This window comes from Melospiza georgiana, chromosome 1, assembly GCF_028018845.1.
Source record: "Melospiza georgiana isolate bMelGeo1 chromosome 1, bMelGeo1.pri, whole genome shotgun sequence".
NCBI classification, from domain to species: Eukaryota; Metazoa; Chordata; class Aves; order Passeriformes; family Passerellidae; genus Melospiza; species Melospiza georgiana.
This window is the reverse complement of record NC_080430.1, coordinates 93728522-93748274: the sequence shown is the minus strand read 5'-3', so window position 1 is coordinate 93748274 and position 19753 is coordinate 93728522. Positions and strand designations below refer to the sequence as shown.

General features: G+C 40.0%; 1 protein-coding gene across 2 annotated transcripts in view; it reads right to left on the bottom strand.

Moving 5' to 3' along the window:
- The window catches only part of TMEFF1 (transmembrane protein with EGF like and two follistatin like domains 1), a 115596-nt gene that overhangs the window by 30154 nt on the left and 65689 nt on the right, over window positions 1-19753 (bottom strand). For both annotated transcript variants that reach the window (XM_058026486.1, XM_058026478.1), the window contains exons 2-4: window positions 16281-16390; window positions 11951-12080; window positions 5873-5899 (exon numbers count right to left, since the gene is read on the bottom strand). In XM_058026486.1, the coding sequence (XP_057882469.1) occupies window positions 5873-5899; window positions 11951-12080; window positions 16281-16390 (267 nt within the window). The remainder of the gene's footprint in view (window positions 1-5872; window positions 5900-11950; window positions 12081-16280; window positions 16391-19753) is intronic.

Genomic DNA, 19753 nt, shown 5'->3' with positions numbered 1-19753 from the left:
TTGCTCCCCTAATCACAACCCAGCCAAGGTGATTGGCTTGTCATAAGCCCAGAGCTTGTGACAATGACAATGTGTCACTCAATAAGCAAAGGACATGAGGACGAGCACTGTAGGACTCCCTACCACTGCTACCCTCATGAGATGTTAGCGATTTCACAGGCCTGAGAACTGGAACTTCTGCTTTGCTTCTGTGCACATGACATGGTGGATAATGGCAGGAAAAGCTGGCGTATTGCAAGACTGGATCAGCTTTCACACTGCAGAAACCTCCACTTAAAGAACTCGAGTACCCACTTACTCCAACACCCTTTTCAAAATGCAGCTAACTCCTTTTTCTCCAAAGGATGACACAACAGTTTCAGAGTAAGCACCAGGGAAAATAAGCATGATTAGATGATGGTAGGAAACAAAGGACAAGAAAGTCACCAGATGCCAAGGGAGGTGTCCCACAATTCCATGAACACACTGGATGCCCAGTGCAGGGTATATAAGATGAATCTGTCCTCATTTATTCCATATCCTGTGCAAGAAGGAAAAGGAGTCTGTCCTTATGTGCCTCTGGCTCCAGCATCCTTCCAAGCATACTCCAGCATCCCTGAAAAACCTGCTTAGAATGAGTCTCCACCAACAGGGTACCTGAACATTTAGGGTCTTTGCCTCTGCCTTTATGAAACTTTGATGTAAAAACAGCAATTCTTGCTTGTTTTATTTCAGTGCTAATTTTACCTACATAGAATGTGATCTTGACAACAATAAATAGGGCTATTTGAAGCTGAAGTGGCATTCAGTGACAAGCCAGGTGATGGAATCCGCATCTTAAATCTTTCTATGTCACACATCATTGTAGAAATAGCTAAAAGACCTGATGCTACCTCCTATCCAGGGTGCTAATCACCACCAAGTTTCTTCAAGTCATATTAAAATACATTAAAACAAATCAGTGGCACTATTACAAATTAAAATAGAAAATATTCGAGGCTCTAAATTGTGTGTGTTTATTCCACCCTGACTGTGTGACAATTACTGGATAAGTGTTGTCCCCAGTGAGGGGAAGGAACAGATGGCAGCCTGCTAAAAAGCACATACTGTATATCAATTTATTAATTACTAAATGCAATCTGCTAGACGTTCATCACAAGCTACTTCAGCTATTAAATTTCAGAGGGATTAGAAATTCAAAACAAATTATTTTAATAATAATTAACTTAGCTATATGTATTGCAAGCATGTTATTTCCTTAGCTTAAAAGCCTGAAATGATTGGGTGCCATCTGTCTAACTACCATTACAACTTTTTTAATATCAAAAGGGCATTTTGCTCAGGTACACAGACAAACACTGAACAAAATGAATTAAAAATTAATGTTATGGGCATAGTAGGGCACTTAGAAATCTCACCCTTATTGGTTGATTACTAGAGCAGGGAACGTGCTTCTTCTAGGACAGTGATTTGTTTCTGAGAGGCTGGCTTGAAAAGCCTTTACCATTTGTTAGCTCTTTCATGGTGTATGTTACAAATGCTGATGGTTTTCAACACATTCTTGCAAAGGCTTTACTATATCACAAAGTCAACATCACAGCTGTGAGCTGGCAATCTACTTTTTTATGTGCATGTGATGGCCTCAGAATAATTTTTCATGCCCCAATCTACATGTTCTGGAAATACATCCAACAATTCAAATATTGCTGCAATTTACAACTGACAGAGATGAACACAAATCTGAGCCTGTATCTTGTCCTTTTCCAGTTCTGCCTCAAATTCTAACAAAATATTGATGAAACAAAGGGACTAATTTTATGACTGTGTTCTTCAGAACAGGGAAATTGCAGAATGATTCATATGAGAATATAGAGAGAAGCCTGCATTTTAGCTGAAAATTTAAAGGATCCCACCATCTTCAGCCATGACCCCAGCCAGGCAACTCTTTAAAGTCTGAGTAAAACTCTTTAAAGGCTGTCTGACATTGCCTTCTGTAGGAGTGAAACATAATGGTAGATATATAAAATAATATAAAAATATATAAAATCTCACTGTTGAGATTTTTGAAATTTCTCTCATTTCTGAATTGACAATCATACACTCTTCTTAGAAGTGGCTCAGGATACCCATTGCCACAAGTGACCAACTGCTTGGCTTCATAACTACAATTAAGTTTCAGGCTTCTGAAATTAGAAAAATGGGTTCTTTTATTACAACTCATGCCAACAGAGCATAGAAAATTGAAATAGCTCATTCAGAATGTCAGAGGGCAACTAGACAATTGTGTCATCCTTAAAAATTATATTACTTCATCTCATTCAGGCACACTGAAAAAATTCTCCCACTCTTAATTCTTTTCCTAAAATCTAGCAATTTTGTAACAGTGAAGATGATTTGTGGAGAACCTCAACCAGCAGTTCCATGGTCTTTAGGTGTTTTTTCTTGTAGCACATGATAACTACTAAGGCAAGATATTGTCTGAAGCAATCTTTGAGGAAAAAAATCTTTTGTTTTTCTCTTGTTTCTAAATCTACTTTTCTTTTTTTTTCTTTTTTTTTTTTAATGCAGAAATGAATGCATTAGCATCATAGTTTGGGAATAGGAGGGAGAATATGCATGAAGTCAAGTTTCAGAATCATCAATGAGATTGTTCTGCAATGAAATTCAGAAAATGAAAAAGAACAGTGTGAATCAGTAGCACACATCTTAGCTGAACATGAGGCCAACAGCTAATTTCAGCAGTGGTGACTGCCTCGGGCAGAGCTATAGCAACTGAAGAGCAAAAATCGGATGCTTTCCCATTACTTTCTTTCAAAGTTAAAAATCCAACAGCAAGCAGTGCATCTGCAGAGCACTTGCAACACCTCCTGAATGCACACAAGCAGCTGTGCTCATCCATTCTGTGTGTGCAAGCACCACTGGTGCATACACAATCACACTAATTGCATGTTTGAGAAACACAGCAGACACTGATTCTGTGACTAACACCTGGAATCACAGATCCTAGGAAGCAAACACAAGTCTCTAAGCTAGTATGTCTGCTCACTTGCTGCTTCTCTCTCACTCATCCTTGCCTTTTTCCACTTCCACTGACGCTTCCTTGTGCTTCCAAGCAGCAGCTGTACCCAACCCCTAGGGCACAGAGGCTCCTCAGGGAATTAGGTTCCCATTTGAGCACCCTTATCCAAGAGTATGAGATTAAACATTCCTTTATTGAGAAAATGAGGAAGTTTGGGCCAGGATGCAGTTCTGCAGCAGACAGTCTCACAGCTGAAACAACCAGAGAGGCAGAAGTGTGGGGGGCACCGTGGAGCACCTCTACCTGCAGGTCACCCACAGCCTGGGTTCCTGTCCTTTCTTCTTGTTTGGATTCCAAACAACGCATCTCCATCCTCAGTAGGTCCAACAGTCTTCCAGAAGTCTGGTTTTCCTTCTGAATTCCCTTAACTTGTAGTAAGATTTTCAGGTTTTAATGTTTTCATGTAACACTTTTACAGCTACCTCAATTATGAAAAAAAGCCCAAATTCTGGTTACAAAAATTTCCTTGGATTTTCAGCCAGGGTAGAGTTCAATAACCAAAGCAGCAATGGTTTCCATTCTTTGAAGGATTGCTTTCAGACACAGAAAATGACGCAACAGGTTGAAGAGTAACCAACTGTCCCACAGAAGTATTACCCAACGCCCAGTTTAGCAAGGAAGGTGCACAAGGAGAGGAATAATTCAATGTATCACAAATATCCAAGATATATCAAAAAAGGAAGAAGAGTCAAGCTGAATTTTCAACGTTTCGTTGTTTAAATTTCCTTTTCCTTAACCTAAAATTCGGAACTAAACCCAACTGTTTTCGTACTGAACAAAGGAAGGAACATTTCAGTTGGCCCAAAGGCACTCAGAAGAAACCCCAATAAATGAAGGTCTAATGTCACAAAACTGCTGGAGGACAGAGTGGGTACATTGTTCCTTCTTAATTCAATACCCAGGCACTGCGGAAACTCACCTGGAGCCAAGGGAACCAGATTCAATTCTTTCTGCCTGAAGTGAGCTGCATCTACATATTCCAACTCCCAAGACAATGCACCAACTACTTCTGCAAGGTATCCAGGGACCACCAAACCTCCTCAGCCGATGGCATTCTATTTTGCATAAATAATTCAAATGCACTGGCATGCTGAGCCCCAGCTAACAAAGCCTTTCCACAGCACGAATCCTTCCTCCCCAGCTCTTTGTCCCAGGCTCAATGAACGTTTCAAGTGAGAACAAAAAGAGCAGGAATGACAAAGGGAAGCCCATGTGGGTCTCTCTTGCCCACACAGGTGGATTTGGGCTCAGCCTCCTGCCCAAATCAAGGAATGAGTATAATTGAACATGGACCTTTCACCTCTTCAGTGTGAAACCAACAAAACATAGCATGTTCTGGCCTATGTTTTTCAAAATTTCTCTTGAAGCTAAAGAATCCTGACATCTATCACTTGGCTGCCAATCTCTTCCAGGTCAACACAGTAACATTTACAAGGGACTTTAACCAAGATTTTTGCATACAAAAATATTATTAGAAAATACTGCAAAAAAAAAAAAAACAAAAAAAAAAACAAAACCCAAACCCAACTAATCTCAATGGCATTCAAGGTTTTCTAAAACTGTTCTAAAAAAAAGCGAAACATGGACTAAATTACTGTCATCTGTCTCCTACCATAAATGCATAGCAGTACCAAGACCAGAAAGTTTGGCTTGCAGGGCACAGGCCTAGTGGAATAACAGACTGGCTAACAAAGGGGGAAGGAGAAGCAAACAGAGGGGGGAAAGAGTGTGAAGCATCAGAAAAGTCACCTGTGGAGGTAAGAAGAGGAAGTGTTTGAGCAGAAAATTGTTCCTTCTGACACTGCCCCAAAAGGAAACAAAGGTGAGAATGGCCCTAGCAGCAGCTAGCAGCAGCCCAGGAATTTACTGATAGCACCTTTTTTAGGGGGAGGGAAATGCCCTCCTTCACCTCAATACAGGAACAAAAGAGTGAGCTAGCTCCTGGTTTTTGAAAAGTTAACTGTTACATTTAGCTACACCGTGATGCCATAGATGGCTTTCCCCAAAAACACATTTTTATGTAGCTAGACAAGATTTGCAGTACTTCAAAACTCAGTCCCATCACCATGAAATGCAACACTTTCTTAATACTACCAAAGCCTAAAAGCAAAACAGTTTTTCTGTGTTTGTATATATCTGTGTCTCATATTTTTCATTCTATATGTATTCTTGTAAGTAGTATCAAAGATAGAATTAAGATAATTTTTTTTAACCCTTGGAAGAAGATCAAGATGTGTTGAAAGATGGGAACACTTCTACTACCATCAGCTGTACTACATCCCCTCTTGGAATATACAGCAATATATATATATATATTTTAATATATATTTTTTTAAACAAAAATATTTTAGTAAAATACTTCATATTAATAGATATCATAATGCAATTGTTTTATATTTAAGGCAACAAGCTCAATCAAGCATAAGGTAACAACTTAGATGTTTTAGACAGTATGGAAATAAATAGAAGGGGAAAATGGTAAGAAATTTATTGTGAATGGTTATTTCCTGGAGAGAAATACAGGTGAAATAGGGATCTAAATATTGCACTGCATTTCTGGTAACAAATGAAAAATTATATAGGTCAAATCTGAGAGAACAACATTGGTGAAATGCACACTACAACCTATTCCTCTACCGCTACTGTTCTGAGATGGTCCAATATCCCTGCAACCTTAAAGCTTATTTTAAGTGCCATAATTTTCCCTCAATTCATGTGCTATACAGTAGCCATGTGTATATAAGTGTATAAAACTGGCACACATTTGTTTAACAGAAAGACCAAAACCAAAGATAAGTGGAGTTTGGTACTCACCTCCTTCTCCTGACCCAGAGCCATTATCTGAAAAAGAAAAAAAGAAAGCAAATGAAAATATTGCTCCAGGAGCAGCTGTTTGTTCAGGACCTTGTCACTGTAAAACGTTACACAGATGTTACATTTCATGAGCCAGCTGTAAAAACAAATATCCCACATAAGGTCTGGCATCCTTTAACGCTGTTTGTCCACACTCACTGTGCCCTAGTCTCTCTCTTCCCTGTCAAGATGTTACTCAAGGAACAGCATTATTCAGTACTGAAAACAAATATCTTTCTTACCCTCTTTTCAACTGTTAGAGATTAAAAGAGAGATGAAGAGTGCAAATTCCAATTTTTTGAATGTGTATTTTTCCTTACCCTCTGGCCCTGGGAGTGGTACTTCAAGGCAAACTTCAACACCTAAATCACCTGACTGCAGAAGTACCTCCAGAAGACAGCTAGTCATCCAAGTAAGGTTGATTTGAGTCATCTAATGACAAAATTGCTTCTGTCAGTTGAGTCAATCACTTGGTGTAAAGATGGTCTAATGGCATTGTTATTTCATTGACACTTGACTGACTGGATTAGCATCTGGTGAGTGACAGCTTTCAACTGGATCCCATTTGCATTAGCAGTTCAAGTGTCAGAAGGACTTGAGCTTCTTCATCACCCCCAGCCAACTAACTCTACCTCAGAGCAGCATGGATCTGTTTAGGGATTTTGCATGTGCATCCCGCTGGGCAGCGCTCTGCACGGGCCTCAGCTAGCACAGCAGTAAAGGCAAGCCCTCAAACACATGAACTGACTCACAAAACCTCCTCCCTTTCTAGCTCAAAGGAGGAGGAGAGGAGAGAATGGAGTGGCAGCTACTGTCAGTGGATTGTTTCCCATTCCCATTAGATTAGCTGCTCTGGAAGCTGAGGAGAGGAGCAGAGCATGCATTCTGCTCATCCCACACCTCTCCTTTCCTGCCTGCTTTGGTGATGGAGAAGGCAGCTGAATTTATCTGCTAAAAACTGAAAGAAGGGGGCCAGACAGAGAGAGGAGTGGGAATTTTGCTTCCACACACGAGGTCGTTGTTCACATCAGAGGAAAAACCAAACCCTCTGTTTGCTCAGTTCCCTCCCCTGCTTTTCTTGAAGGAGCTGTATTTCTAAGAATAATTCCCTCTAGTGCATGGCTGAAAGTGTGAAATTCCACGTTACTGGGTCACTTCACACATTAAAAATTATTTCCTGTCACATGGAGTATCAGGAATAGAGATTTGTTTTTCTTTTGCCTTAATTTCCCTTTCTTTCCTCCTATACCACTATTTGGTGTCTAACAGACTGAGCTTATAACCTTACAGAAATTAACACAAGAACAAGAAGGTTCTGCTCTCCATTGACAGTGACCCACTTTCCTGATAAAGCATGCAATCCCATATAAAATGTCCTGTTGAGTCACTGAGAAATATGCCTTATGATGCAGTATTGCTTCATTAAGAAATTTGAAGGAGCTAAATCCAGTGTGCAAGGGGCAGGGCAGGTACCACACATGGAAAGCACCTGTAAATCATGGAGCTGAGGCTCAGACCACCCATCTCTATAGATAATTGGCTTGATATACATGAAGTCCACCTGGCAGGACATCACAGCAGCAGGACAGATTAGTTTCTACCTCTCTGGACTTTCAGTTCTCAAAAAGGATTTAGAAAAAAAAAAAAGTGTCATCGTCTATAACACTGTATCATTTTCAACTTTTCCCTGGGAGCTACGCTAGGACTCTCATCTCCAGGGTAACCATGCTAAACTAAGCTGCTGTTCCTGCTTTTTTTTTCTTTTCTTGAGCCTTGGCTAGATTTTCCCAGGCAGCTGCTGGTTAAAAGAGTAGCATTTTTTTCCAGCTTACTTGGACAAGGAGCCCTGCTCTTTTCAGGCCTTTAATGAATTCAGGGTTTTCAAAAGTTGTCTTCATCCACCAAGATCACTCAAGAAAGATGCTCAAAGAAGTGAAGATGCTGGACACAAACAGCATTCCCCCAGCCCCTGGTCAGTAATTAGAGGAGGAGTGATTGATCTCTATCTTTACTTAAGCCACCCTTTTTCAAATAGGTGCCTTTTCCCTCAAGGTGTTCAAGGCCAGGCTGCATGGAACAACCTGGTCTACCAGAAGATATCTTTACCCAGGGCTGTGACGTGGGAGCTGGATTATCTTTAAAGTCCCTTCCAAAGTCCTTTCCAAACAAAACCATCCCATGGTTCTATAAAAAATATGCTAATACACAAATATACAAGCTTCTGCTGTGAGCTGCTTTAATCCATAAGGAGTTTCTGGATAAAATACACAAAGAAGGGCTTGGATGAGACACAGCATCTGAATGCTGTAAGCACTCAGCTACAGTCAGAATCTCCTTTTTTGTTCTTTCTGAACAGGAGCCATTTCTGTACTGTGGGTCTGCTTTGGTGCAGAGGCAGAAAAAGCTCCCCAAAATCAAAAATGCCTGCAGCCTCTCTCATTCAAGAAGGATGGCTTTTAACTCAAAGTAGCATAAAAATGGAGCCCATCTCTTGCCCATTTAGAGCAACAGCTCCAAACTGCTAAGTACAAACAGGAGGGCAAACAGTCCACTGACAAATTTTAAGCAAGTGGACCCTTCCATAAGCCACTCCTAGGAGAATAAATCCTGTGCTTGTTTCTAGTTCTGCAAATAGATTTACTCCCCTTTTTACTTTTTTTTTTTTTTTTTGACTCAGAAATCCCCACAGAAAGCAATGGACTGTGGCTTCTAAATGTATACAGTACACTGAGAAACTGCAAGTATAATCAAGTACTACATCATTGTGTGGGTACATTTTCATGTGCATACAATATAAATCTGGCAGCAGTCAAAATCAATATTAAAACCTGTATATGCAGACCCAAAATTTCATCCATACATTCTCTTTCATTTCTCTAAACAACCATTTTTAATGTCAAAACTTGCATTTTGTTTATTTCTAAAGCATCTATAATTGATTCTTCTTTAAACTTTGCTTATTTTAGAATCCTGAAACTCTGACAGCCTTCCGGCAAAGAAAATAAGAAAATACATTGCAAATCACTTATGTCTGTAAAATTTTAATCAAAATATTACCTGCCAAGAAACAGAATAATGATTTAGTGACTAAATCACTCAGTGCAGCCTGTTCCAGTGCTGTAGCTACAGAAGGTATCAATCCCTAGCAAATAGGAAGTATTTTATTCTTGTATGAGATTCAAAAGTCTGACATACTTTAAATTCTAAACAGTTGTTCCAATACTAAGAAGGAATTTCATCCTATTGTCTTGGGTGCATCCCACCAGGATGAAGCTTTGCTTTAAAAAAAAAAAAAACTCTGATAGAAAACCAGTGAATCTCTCTCCCAGATGATGCCCTAGAACAAAGCATTTTAATAACAAATTCAATGGCAGCCAGTGAAAATTAATGGGGGTCTACCAAATATCTTTTAATTTGATATCTGAGTCTCCATAGAAGGTGTGTCCTGGGTTGACTATATGGTGCTTTTATCCCTAGTCGTCTCATTCTGTTTATGTTGAATAATAAGTTTTGCACCTTTAAGAGTGTTCCAGAGAGTGAAGGGGGGAGAGAAGAAGCGCGCAGTTTGTTTTCAGACACTGCACTCCTCCTCCACGTTCCTGCTCCTGACTGTGTTGTCTGCGGACAGACAGCGGGGCAGAGAGCTCTTCTTTTGCTTTTTAGTTAGTGTCAGCTAGCTGAGGCAGAGAAGTTCCCTGGACTGGTTTTTTTCCCTTTTCTTTGGACCTCTTGAAACTGCCCTGGACTGAACACCCAGGAGCGCACCGGCAGCTGCAGCTGTGGCCCACCGGGCCGGGCCTGGCCTGCGACAATTCCAACACTGGGACTGATCAGAGACTGAGTGAGCTGCAACCTGAGGATGGGGTTTTCTCAGTTTGTCATCTCTTTTGGAGTGGCAAGGGGTCTCAGTGTTTGATATTGTTTTGGTTTTATTGTTTAATAAACAGTTTTTTCCACCTTTCTCCAAGGAGGTATTTTTTCCTCCCGGACCAGTTGCGGGGAGGGGCCGATAGGATCTGCTTTCCCCACCGGAGCTCCTTTGGGGGATTCTTCCCCAAATTTGCTCTAAACCTTGACAAGGTGTAACAGATCAAGAGCACAAATATGTCACCGTCTTGGCAGGGCATGGAGAGGTCCTGGGTGCTGACCTTTATCATCCGATATTTTCACGTCACCCGAAGCACACCAGGCACTCAGGGAGCAGCAGGTGCCATTCTAGTGGAGCTCCGCTGAGGCACTTAAAGTTGTGACAGTGTACGTGCCATACTCAGAGACTGAATCAGAGCCTCTGTTTCACAAACCTGCTTTCGGTACTTTCTGGAGCGTTGTGTTTCAGCACGTTTCTGGATCTGTTACACTAAGTGCTAAAAATTATGCTGTGTTTCCTGGGTTTTATGTAGGACTTAAAGAAAAGGAGAGGAAGGTTAAAAAAAAATCCCTACTAGCTGTACAATGTAGTAATTAGTTGCCAGCAACCTGAGACTGAGAAGAATCGATTTTTCATTTCAAAATTTCTTTTTCTTAGTAGAGTAGAATGCATATATATGAAAACACACCTTGTTGTTCCTAAAACATTATCCTAGAATTTTGTCGTAGTGATAGAAATAAATTTTCATGCTGTGTGTCCATTGCTTAAAATGACTTGGGCATGAAATTAAAAAAATAAAATTTAATTATACATCCTCAGTGCAAACTTTCATATTTCTTGGGTGTTGTTACAGTAGTATGTGAGTCCTCCAAACTGGATTGTATTTTTTTGCCTATTTCTGCAGCATCTGGAGATAATTTACATGTGGGAGATTGGGAAAGACAAGTAATTCAGTCATCAGCCTGAGGGATGCTGGAATTCTGCTTCTGATCTGGGCACAAAACATGGGCTTCCTTCAGTATTAGGACCAACAACACAGATGGTTTTGGACCTCAGCAAAGATGAGCCAGACCTCAGGGTAGGTCTGTGCTGCAGTCAAAGGCCTCAAAGAGCAGCTGGTGTGAAACATGCTGCATGTAAATGAGGTAACTGGGACTGACAGCGTGAGGACTTGGGCTAGGTACCCTGCATGTGCATTTACCCCAATTTCAGATAAGATTCTGCAGCTACCACTAAGAACCAGGCCTGATAACTCTAAATTGTCGTTGCAACTAACCAACATAAAGTTAGTAAGGATTGCGCGTCTGAGCCATGGTCACGCTTTTGGCCGCCATATGGACGTAACCTTGTTTAGATAATTCCGAGCAACCATTCTCTATCCAAAGATGAGGGATGTCCCACAACTTAATATTTTGTGTTTATTATTTATGTACCAAAGATTGCAGTCATTGATGCTACTGAGCCATTTAATTTCATTCTAAGAAAGCCAGCCATGTATCTGGTCTCACCAGCTTTGAATCTATCCAGAGGTTCAGAACACCACTGGTGGTTAAAGTTTCTGTGTCTAAGAGTATGCTGTAATATTCAAGACAGGAAAAACCTGTCCCATGTATTTGAAATGTGGAAAAATTTATGCTTTAAGTGTGTGGAAAGACAAAAAAGGCAAGTTCATTAGAAATGTGAGATAGAATGATTTTGTAGTTATGCATATCTTCAATGTAATGACCCAAAGTCAAAGGTGATGCCTTGGATACAGATAGAGCAGCAGTCAGGATGATCAGTGTCACTTGCTGGATGCTACACTAATTCTGTATATCCTAAAAATAAAAGTCCTAAAGAAATGGCTAATTTAGAATCTGCTTCAAATTTGTTAAAAGCCTTTTGATGGATATCAATGCTCCTCTATAAGCACCACAGAAGCATTAATAATCTATTTTCTCAGATAAAGTATTTCAGCTTGTAGTGTTTATTTATTAATCTGTTAGCATATCAGAAGATATATCAGATTTCTTGCCTAGCAAAAGGTTCCATTCCTAAAGAGGACTTGGGCTTTCCATATTACTTCATCCTATGAAAAGCACAAAAATTTTAATTGCTGAAATTAAGGGCAAAACTAAAGAGCTAACCATAAAACATCATTCATTAGTGACACAAAGTGATGTTTTACATACCAGAATAACAAGGTCCTCTTGATACCACTGTTATCTCTTTCTGGTGCTTGCAAGCAGCTCTCCTGAGGAAGCATTCATTTTGGTAAGTGTCTCCATTTGATCCACAAACTGGAATATAGTTCGTGTGACACTAGAAAAGAAATTATAATATAACCCAGTCATTCAGAAATCAAGTGATTAATCTGAACTGCATATTAATATACAGGAAGATAGTTGTGTTATTAACAGCATCTTATAACCCTTTTTGCCAAAGAACTACTTGAAATATATTAGTTTTTCAGTATCACTATATGTATTCCTCTTGGATCACTGAAATAATAGTCTAACTCCACATGGACTGAACATAGGAATTCAGTAGGAAAGATTAAAAGCACAAAATAACTATGGTGGGACTTTGTACTGACTAGAGGGAATATGTCAGGCATCTGGAAGTATTTGAAGGATAAACACAGAGGCAGGAGAAAACTTCTTCAAGATAAAACAAGAAAGTATGACTAGGCACAGGGGGCCGAAACTGAGCAAAGGAGAATTTAAGGAGAACAGGGCTTAAGGGGAGATTTGCTGACCTTTTTGGTCAGAACAGTCTTACAAAGGAGGTGGAAAACAATGGTCACTCTCATTAAATTCAAGAGCATCAAGAGTCTTTTACTTGGTCAACAACTATAATAATGCTTTACTATTACTACATTGAAAAATTTAAATCTTAAATTTAGTAGAATTTGATACAGAAAGAAAGAAAGAAAGAAAGAAAGAAAGAAAGAAAGAAAGAAAGAAAGAAAGAAAGAAAGAAAGAAAGAAAGAAAGAAAAACATCATTCAGAATAGCTTTTGCAGAAGCTACCTACATTTTGCTGTTTTCTTATATTCTAACAGAAATAAATCCCTTGTACACATAATGTGCATTTCAGATGCTGGGACCAGCAATCTGCCTGACATCTGAGATGTCAGCTCTGCTGAACTGGAGGTCCAAACAACTTCCTGCTGAACTGGAGGTCCAAACCCTGCTTCACAGCATGGAAAAGGAGATATTGCCCTTTTTGGGGGTGTGGTGGTAACTGTAAGTCAGACACCTTTTGCATCTTCAACACCCTGATGTAAAAAGAACCCAACCAAAAACAAAAGCCAAGAAGCAATGATGAAATACTGAGTAGCCATCAAAGTTCTTAACCACACAAAGTTTATGATTGAACTGGTATTGTTCAACCCATGAGAGTGCATGCAGAAATAAGATTAGTTAAGCTAAAATGACTTAAAAATAAAAGAGTTTCTTCTCCAAATTCCAAATGAGAGTCTCTCCCAGAAGAGTTTCTTTGTGCTTTGACATACATAAAGGTCAAAGTACTGAAATGTTAAAACATAATTTTGAAGAGTATTACCCTCCAGTCCTCTGTCATCCGGCCATAGATGACCAACTGAGAATGAACTAAAACAGGTATAAACAATAATAAATCATTCTGCCAGCTCTAAAAATTATTTCTAACAGTTTTTCTATTACTTCCCCATAGTGAGCAGCTCTCAGACACTCAACCATTAGTCCTGCCACATGCCATACAAAAAAGTCATTTCTAGAGAGTAATTAACAGGCACCTCCCAAGGGGACAATACTTTCCAATAATCTGTTCAATAGATAATTCTCAATCCTCCTTAAGTCTCTGTATGATGTTTTTAATTTGCAGGTTCTCTTCTGAGGATAGAAAATGAAAAGTAAAGGGATTCCTTTTTTACAGTTTGGTAAGCCTTTAGTGATTTGTTACAGTACAGCCCAAAGTTCTCCTGTGAGCACCCTTCAGGAGTGAAGGTTTCTTGTGAGGAAGTCCTCTGATACCTCAAATGGCCAAAAGGGAGAGCATCTCTTCGTGCACAGGATCTGCTCAGTACAGTGTGCCATGGGAAAATCCATCCAAAGTGCATCCAGTGCTGTGTGATTTCAGAGTTTCTAACATCTGAATGGCTTGTAAGATTTACTCACAGTCACATATCTCCTTTTCCTATTCTCTCCTATTAAAGCAGTTATCTAATTAAACTGATTGTTGTAAAGACTTTCTTACTGAAATTGGAAAAGAGCCCCATGATGTGTCTCTCTCTCTCCCCTGTCATCCCACCTCACCCCATCTTACCTCCCACACTGGTTCATAACACATGTACTAGATGCTGATCAGTTTTTCATTCAGGTTTTGTAAAACTCATCCAAAATACAGCAAAAGACCTTTTAGCCTGCAGAGCTGTTGCAGCCATGACATTATAGGTGTTTCAAACAATACTGAAATTTGTCATCTGTTTTCCCTAATCTGAAGAAAGTTTGCCCCAGTCTCAGCCTTAGTTCATGAGTGGCTCTGATTAGTTGCGCCGCTCTGATCCCCAAAACACTCCTCTGTCATGCAGATCTCACTGAGTTACAACTTCCTCAGGAGGGCAAGAGGAGGGGCAGGCACTGATCTCTTCTCTCTAGCCACCACTGACAGGATTTGAGGGAATGGCTGAAGTGTCAGGGGAGGTTTAGATTAAATATTAGGAAAAGGTTCTTCACTCAGAGGGCGCTTGGGCACTGGGACAGGATCCCCAGGGCAGTGATCACAGCACCAACCTGACCGAGTACAAGTGTTTGGACAATGCTCTCAGGCACATGGTGTGACTCCTGGCATGTCCTGTGCAGGGTCAGGAACTGGACTCAATGACCCTTGTGGGGCCCTTTCAACTCAGCCTATTCATGGATTCTGTGATTTCCTTGCTAGCAGGAACATCTTACCTGGCCACAACCTGGATCCCAGATCAATTTAATTTTGCAACTCTTTTGTTAGAGTACATTTTTCTAAAAATTGCAGTTTTAACAACATAAAAAATGCCTTGCTGTATTAAGTATTTTCCTGGCTAAAGCCTTTGACATACATAATATATATGTTATGCAAAGACACTTAGACGTCTGAACTACAAGCAGGGGTTGCAAAGTAATCTTAGGAAAACAGTGTAGTGGCACAGTAATCCAGCTCTGTGATGAATAGGAAACACACTTCTGGAAGAACCGGCTGATATTCCCACATCTTCATTTCAGTGCCTCTTCAGCTGAACCACTATACACAAATGTGTCTGCTTTCCTTTCAAATCCTTGAAATATCAGAAAAAAAAATAGCTAGCCCTCAGACAGTCTTGCACGTGAAGAACCTAACAGTTTGGGCTGGGTGTTTGTTGCCTGGAAATTTTGGTGCTGCTAGTTGCAGCAAGTCAAGTAAGCTCAATTCAATTTGAGAGTTACAAGAAGATTTTCAACCTGCTATGTCTGAAAAACACAGTACCTTCTCCTCACCCATGGACTTATTTCCTAAGAGTACAGAATAAATTATTCAACAAGTACAAGTAAACATGCAAGTAGTTTAAAAACAATGCTTTAAAAAAATTGCACTCTTCAAAACAAATTAACAGTTTAGCACTGTTTTTCATATGTCTTCAAGACCTGGTTATTAGGAAGTCACAAAATTTACCACCTACAAAAAACTACAAAAAATAAACCTTTGGTTGTCCTAGGATTGTATTTTTCCCCCCTTTCTTTATAATCATTACTGAGCTTTGATTTTACTATTTTGCATAAATAAATGTTACAGACAGACTGAGAGAGATGAAAAAGCCTTGTCTCATAAGAATTTTTTCCCCCTTTTAAAGGCAGCTAGAACAATGTCCCTAGCACAGGTGAACAGCACACTATCAAAAGCCAGCTCTGAAACACTGGAATCCAAAACCAGTGTAAGATCATATACACACCTTTGCTATTCTGGTTCCCCTTGATTTATTATTTATTGGAAACAGAACACACAATTATTTTTAAAACACTGAAAGACAGCCCACTCCAGGGTTTGCTGATAACACTGCCAGCTCTTCCAGTTTTACCATGAGTCTTGTACATAATATTTGATATATTTGTCCTGGCTAAAAACTGTAAAAAGGAAGAATCGCTGTATTTTTCTCTAAAAAAGTTGATGGTAGAAAGGAGAAGAATTGCCATGATAGTTATAAAAACTGTAAACTAAAGGGTCAAAAACTGACAAAAAATTGAACCTGCTATTTACTTCTTTTTAAAACTTCGGAAGACATTCTAATTTAGTTTTTTTTTTTTTTTTTTTTCTGAGCAGGACTAATTCATTATTCTAGTTCAAAACCCTTATGATCACTGATGACCCTGCTATTATCTGATCCAATCAGTGCCATTGAAAAATGAGCTTATGGTCAGAGTCCATAAGCCTGCTGCCAAGTGGAATTTTTGAAGCAGTGACTCTACAAATACTTCAATACACCTGAAGGATTTGTTAGAAATGCCAAACAAAAAGGTGAGCAGCCCTTACCTGGAACTGACACGCACATTTCAAGCCATCTCCCTCTTCCTTGCACACTCCTCCATATTTACACGATGACTCATCACACACTCTTACGTCAGATTCCCTTACATTTAACTCTGCAGAAAAACAGAAAAACGAGACAGGAAAGAAATTGTAAGATGAGTTATTTTGAGGACTGCCTTGTCCTTAAACACTTGGAGCACCCCTGCTGCCTTAGTACCATATAGAAATTAAAGGAAAAATGCCAGAGCTGTCGCTCCAGGCTGCCTTGCATGGGCTCAGCCCTGTCCCTGGGCTCCCGTCCAGGGGCACATCCTGCTCCCCAGAGGCAGCTTTGCCTGGCTGGGAGAGTGGTTTTGGCTAAATGCCGATTCACCTCATAAACAGATACACAGAAAGCACGTATTTACACTACCCAAATTCCCTTCTATGTTTCCCCTGATGGGGATGCCACAGTGTAAAACTCTTGTCCACAGAAGTTGTTTCTAGGAGGAGTCAGGAGCTTTACACAGGTTATAGCCTATGTTTCTCACCTGCTACCTCTTTTTGCTTTACTCTCTACAAAGGTCCTGAGGAAGTAGAAAAGCTAAACCATCAGAATTTCTCTGCCTGTTTTTTCAGTCTCTGCCATGGCCACACTGTTATCCTTCAGACTAAAAATAAACCCAACTGTGTTTAAACTATTATAATTTGCTTGCACTGCAGGAGCCAGAGTAATGAACCAGAGATCTGTGTCTTAGTTCCTGCATAAAAATATGGAGCACAAGTGGAAGATCCTGTCACTGTAAGCTTGCAGCACAGCTGGCAAGAGGGAAACCAAGGGGCTTTACACATCAACTGCATAGGCACTAGCTCCAGCACAAAGGTCTCCTAACTAGCTGCAAGCTTATTTTGGACATCACAATCCAAGGCTAGTTTTAAAAGAGAATAAATATATTCTTTTGAAATAGTTATTTGATTTGAATTATATATAGGAAAGAGAGCAAAAGAAAGCACAAGTGGGATAATGGAAGTGGTCACTGTCTGCCTAAACGTGACCTCATCAGGCTGTGTGGGAACAGTGCTGGTACTATTGATTCCAATGAAAAGGGCAAAATAACACCAAGGGCTCTGGAAAAATCCCCTGACACTGTTAAATGTGCGGTGAAATCAGAGGATATGATTCAAAGATGTCTGTGCTATGGTTCAAGCCAGCAACCTTCAGGACTCCATAGCAAGTATGATCCACTAAAGAGGTTCACTGACAGCGGTGTGATTTAAAATAATGTCTGTGACTTTTAATAAGCAAGAAAACTAGCTTAAAGAAAGAACTGAACACCAGCCATTCAGAAACAGGGAAAGGTAGGTCAAAAGCAGAAGAAAATAATCCTCGCTGCCACTTAGAGTCTTAAATAGGCAACCAGCCTCCTCCTCACAGCAGTATCAGCACTTTGGTATGACAGTGATAGACACCCTGGAAAACTGCTCCTATTTGTTTATGTAACATTATACACCCACACATATAGTTTATATATATAAATAAATAAATAAATAAACAATAATTAACGTAATAAATTTTAACACTTTTGCCACATGCTTCTATATTTAACAGAGCATGTATTTTTATGTATATTTTATGGCACTGAAGTTACAGGATTACAGCTCAATGAAAACTCCAGTTACAATCCACATATTTTTTCATCGGCCATGAGAAAAAATTGAGAAACATATTGATTCTTTTCCCTCCATATGTCCATGGCTCCCAAAAGCACAGATGAGGAGGGCAATGTGTGTAACAATGGGCAGATAGGTATCCTGGTTGCCATCACAACCCTGTGCCTGTGTTCTCTAATGTTATTCTTAATGTCGCCGTTTATCAAGCGTGACTGCTGCGTTGTAGGGACCGAGCTAATGTGACAGAACATCGCAGCTTTTCAATTTAATGTGCTCGTAACTCGCTCCTGAAGGAAATGTGCCTTTCTTTCTCTTCATGAAGGGCTGTTCCACGAAGATGAACAAACTATCAAAATTAATTAAGGGGAAATGATTGTCATATCTGAAAGAAGGGTCCACCTTTAGGTGATACGACATTTGAGAAAATGAAATTCTAAAAAGGAATAACTGTACAGTCAAATTAGAGCATGCACCGCTTTCAAAAGACTCTGTTCATCAGGTAAGGAAAACAATGAGATGTTGGTCCCCCTTGCCCGACTCTCAGCTGAGCATGCTGGACTCAGTGCTGTGCAACATCCTACCCCATGCTCCTGACCAGCAGAAGAAACCCCTGGGCAGCTGCAACTCCTGCCTGTATTTCTGTGAGTCTACACAACGTCCAACTGCCTAGCAGTGTAGTGCAGACTTTTCCCCAATATTGGTGTTCGCCCAGTGTGGAGAGGGCACACAGACATGCAGAAAGGAGCCCCTTCACCACAGTGGTGGGCAAGGGACCTCACTTTTTTTGCAGAGGAGAAGGATGGGGTGAGCCCAGAAAGAGAAGTCAGGTGGCAGTTCAGCATCAAGGCTGAACTCAAGATATACTCGTTCATAGCTTAGCTATTGCTCTGCCTGCAACAGCCAGAGAGAAATGGAAAGATTTCAGAACAAAACTGCAAGAAAGGATATGAAGACGGGGGTGCAGAATTAGCCCTTGTAAACCAAGGAAAAAAAATATTTGGCATTGTTTTTGATCCCACAGAAGGAATTAAGAGGAGAGAAAGCTGTGCTTTTAATGGTTACTTCATTTTAGGCATGGGTTGTTTTTCTTTCCATATAAATGATAAATACTGATTATAAGCTTTATGGCATTAAATGAACACTGAGCAGGAAAGGTCATGCAGAGACCAGGAGACAACATGATTTTTCAAAGTTGAACAAAAACAAGATATCCTGGTGATTGGCACTTGAACATGACAGATGAACTTTATTCTATGACAGGATGTCACCTAATCCCTTATTCCATTCAGTGGCAAATTCCAGCAGCAGTGAAATCAGGCCTCCAATGTGTGCATGATTACATCTGATGGAATCACAAGTACTGGGAGGTGTGGTGGCTGTAATTACTTCTGCACCCACAGCACTCCGTTCAAAAAGGAGTGCATGTGGGTGGGTGGATGATGTTAAAAAGGTGATGCAAGGAGGAACTCTAGATGTCTTGCGTGTCTGAAATGTGCTCTCTTCTCAGTGAATTCCCCACAGACAAAGAATTAAATGGATTCTCTGCAATTATTTCCAGCAGAGTGGAATCATCACTGTAAGAGCAGGTCCATGAGAAGAGCAGGGATATGTAGCAAATGGTTTAGGGTAATTTCTTGCATGTTTCTTTAGTGCCTATTGTAACTCGTTTTCTTGACTTCCAGCAGGTATAAATAAGAGAAAGCCTCAGTGTGATTCATTAGGCACAGTGAGAATATGCTAGGTAGTAATCCATCAATTCCCAAGAGAAAATATAATTAGTGCAATTAAATCAGGCTTCGAAATTTATGATAAAATTAATCTCCAAA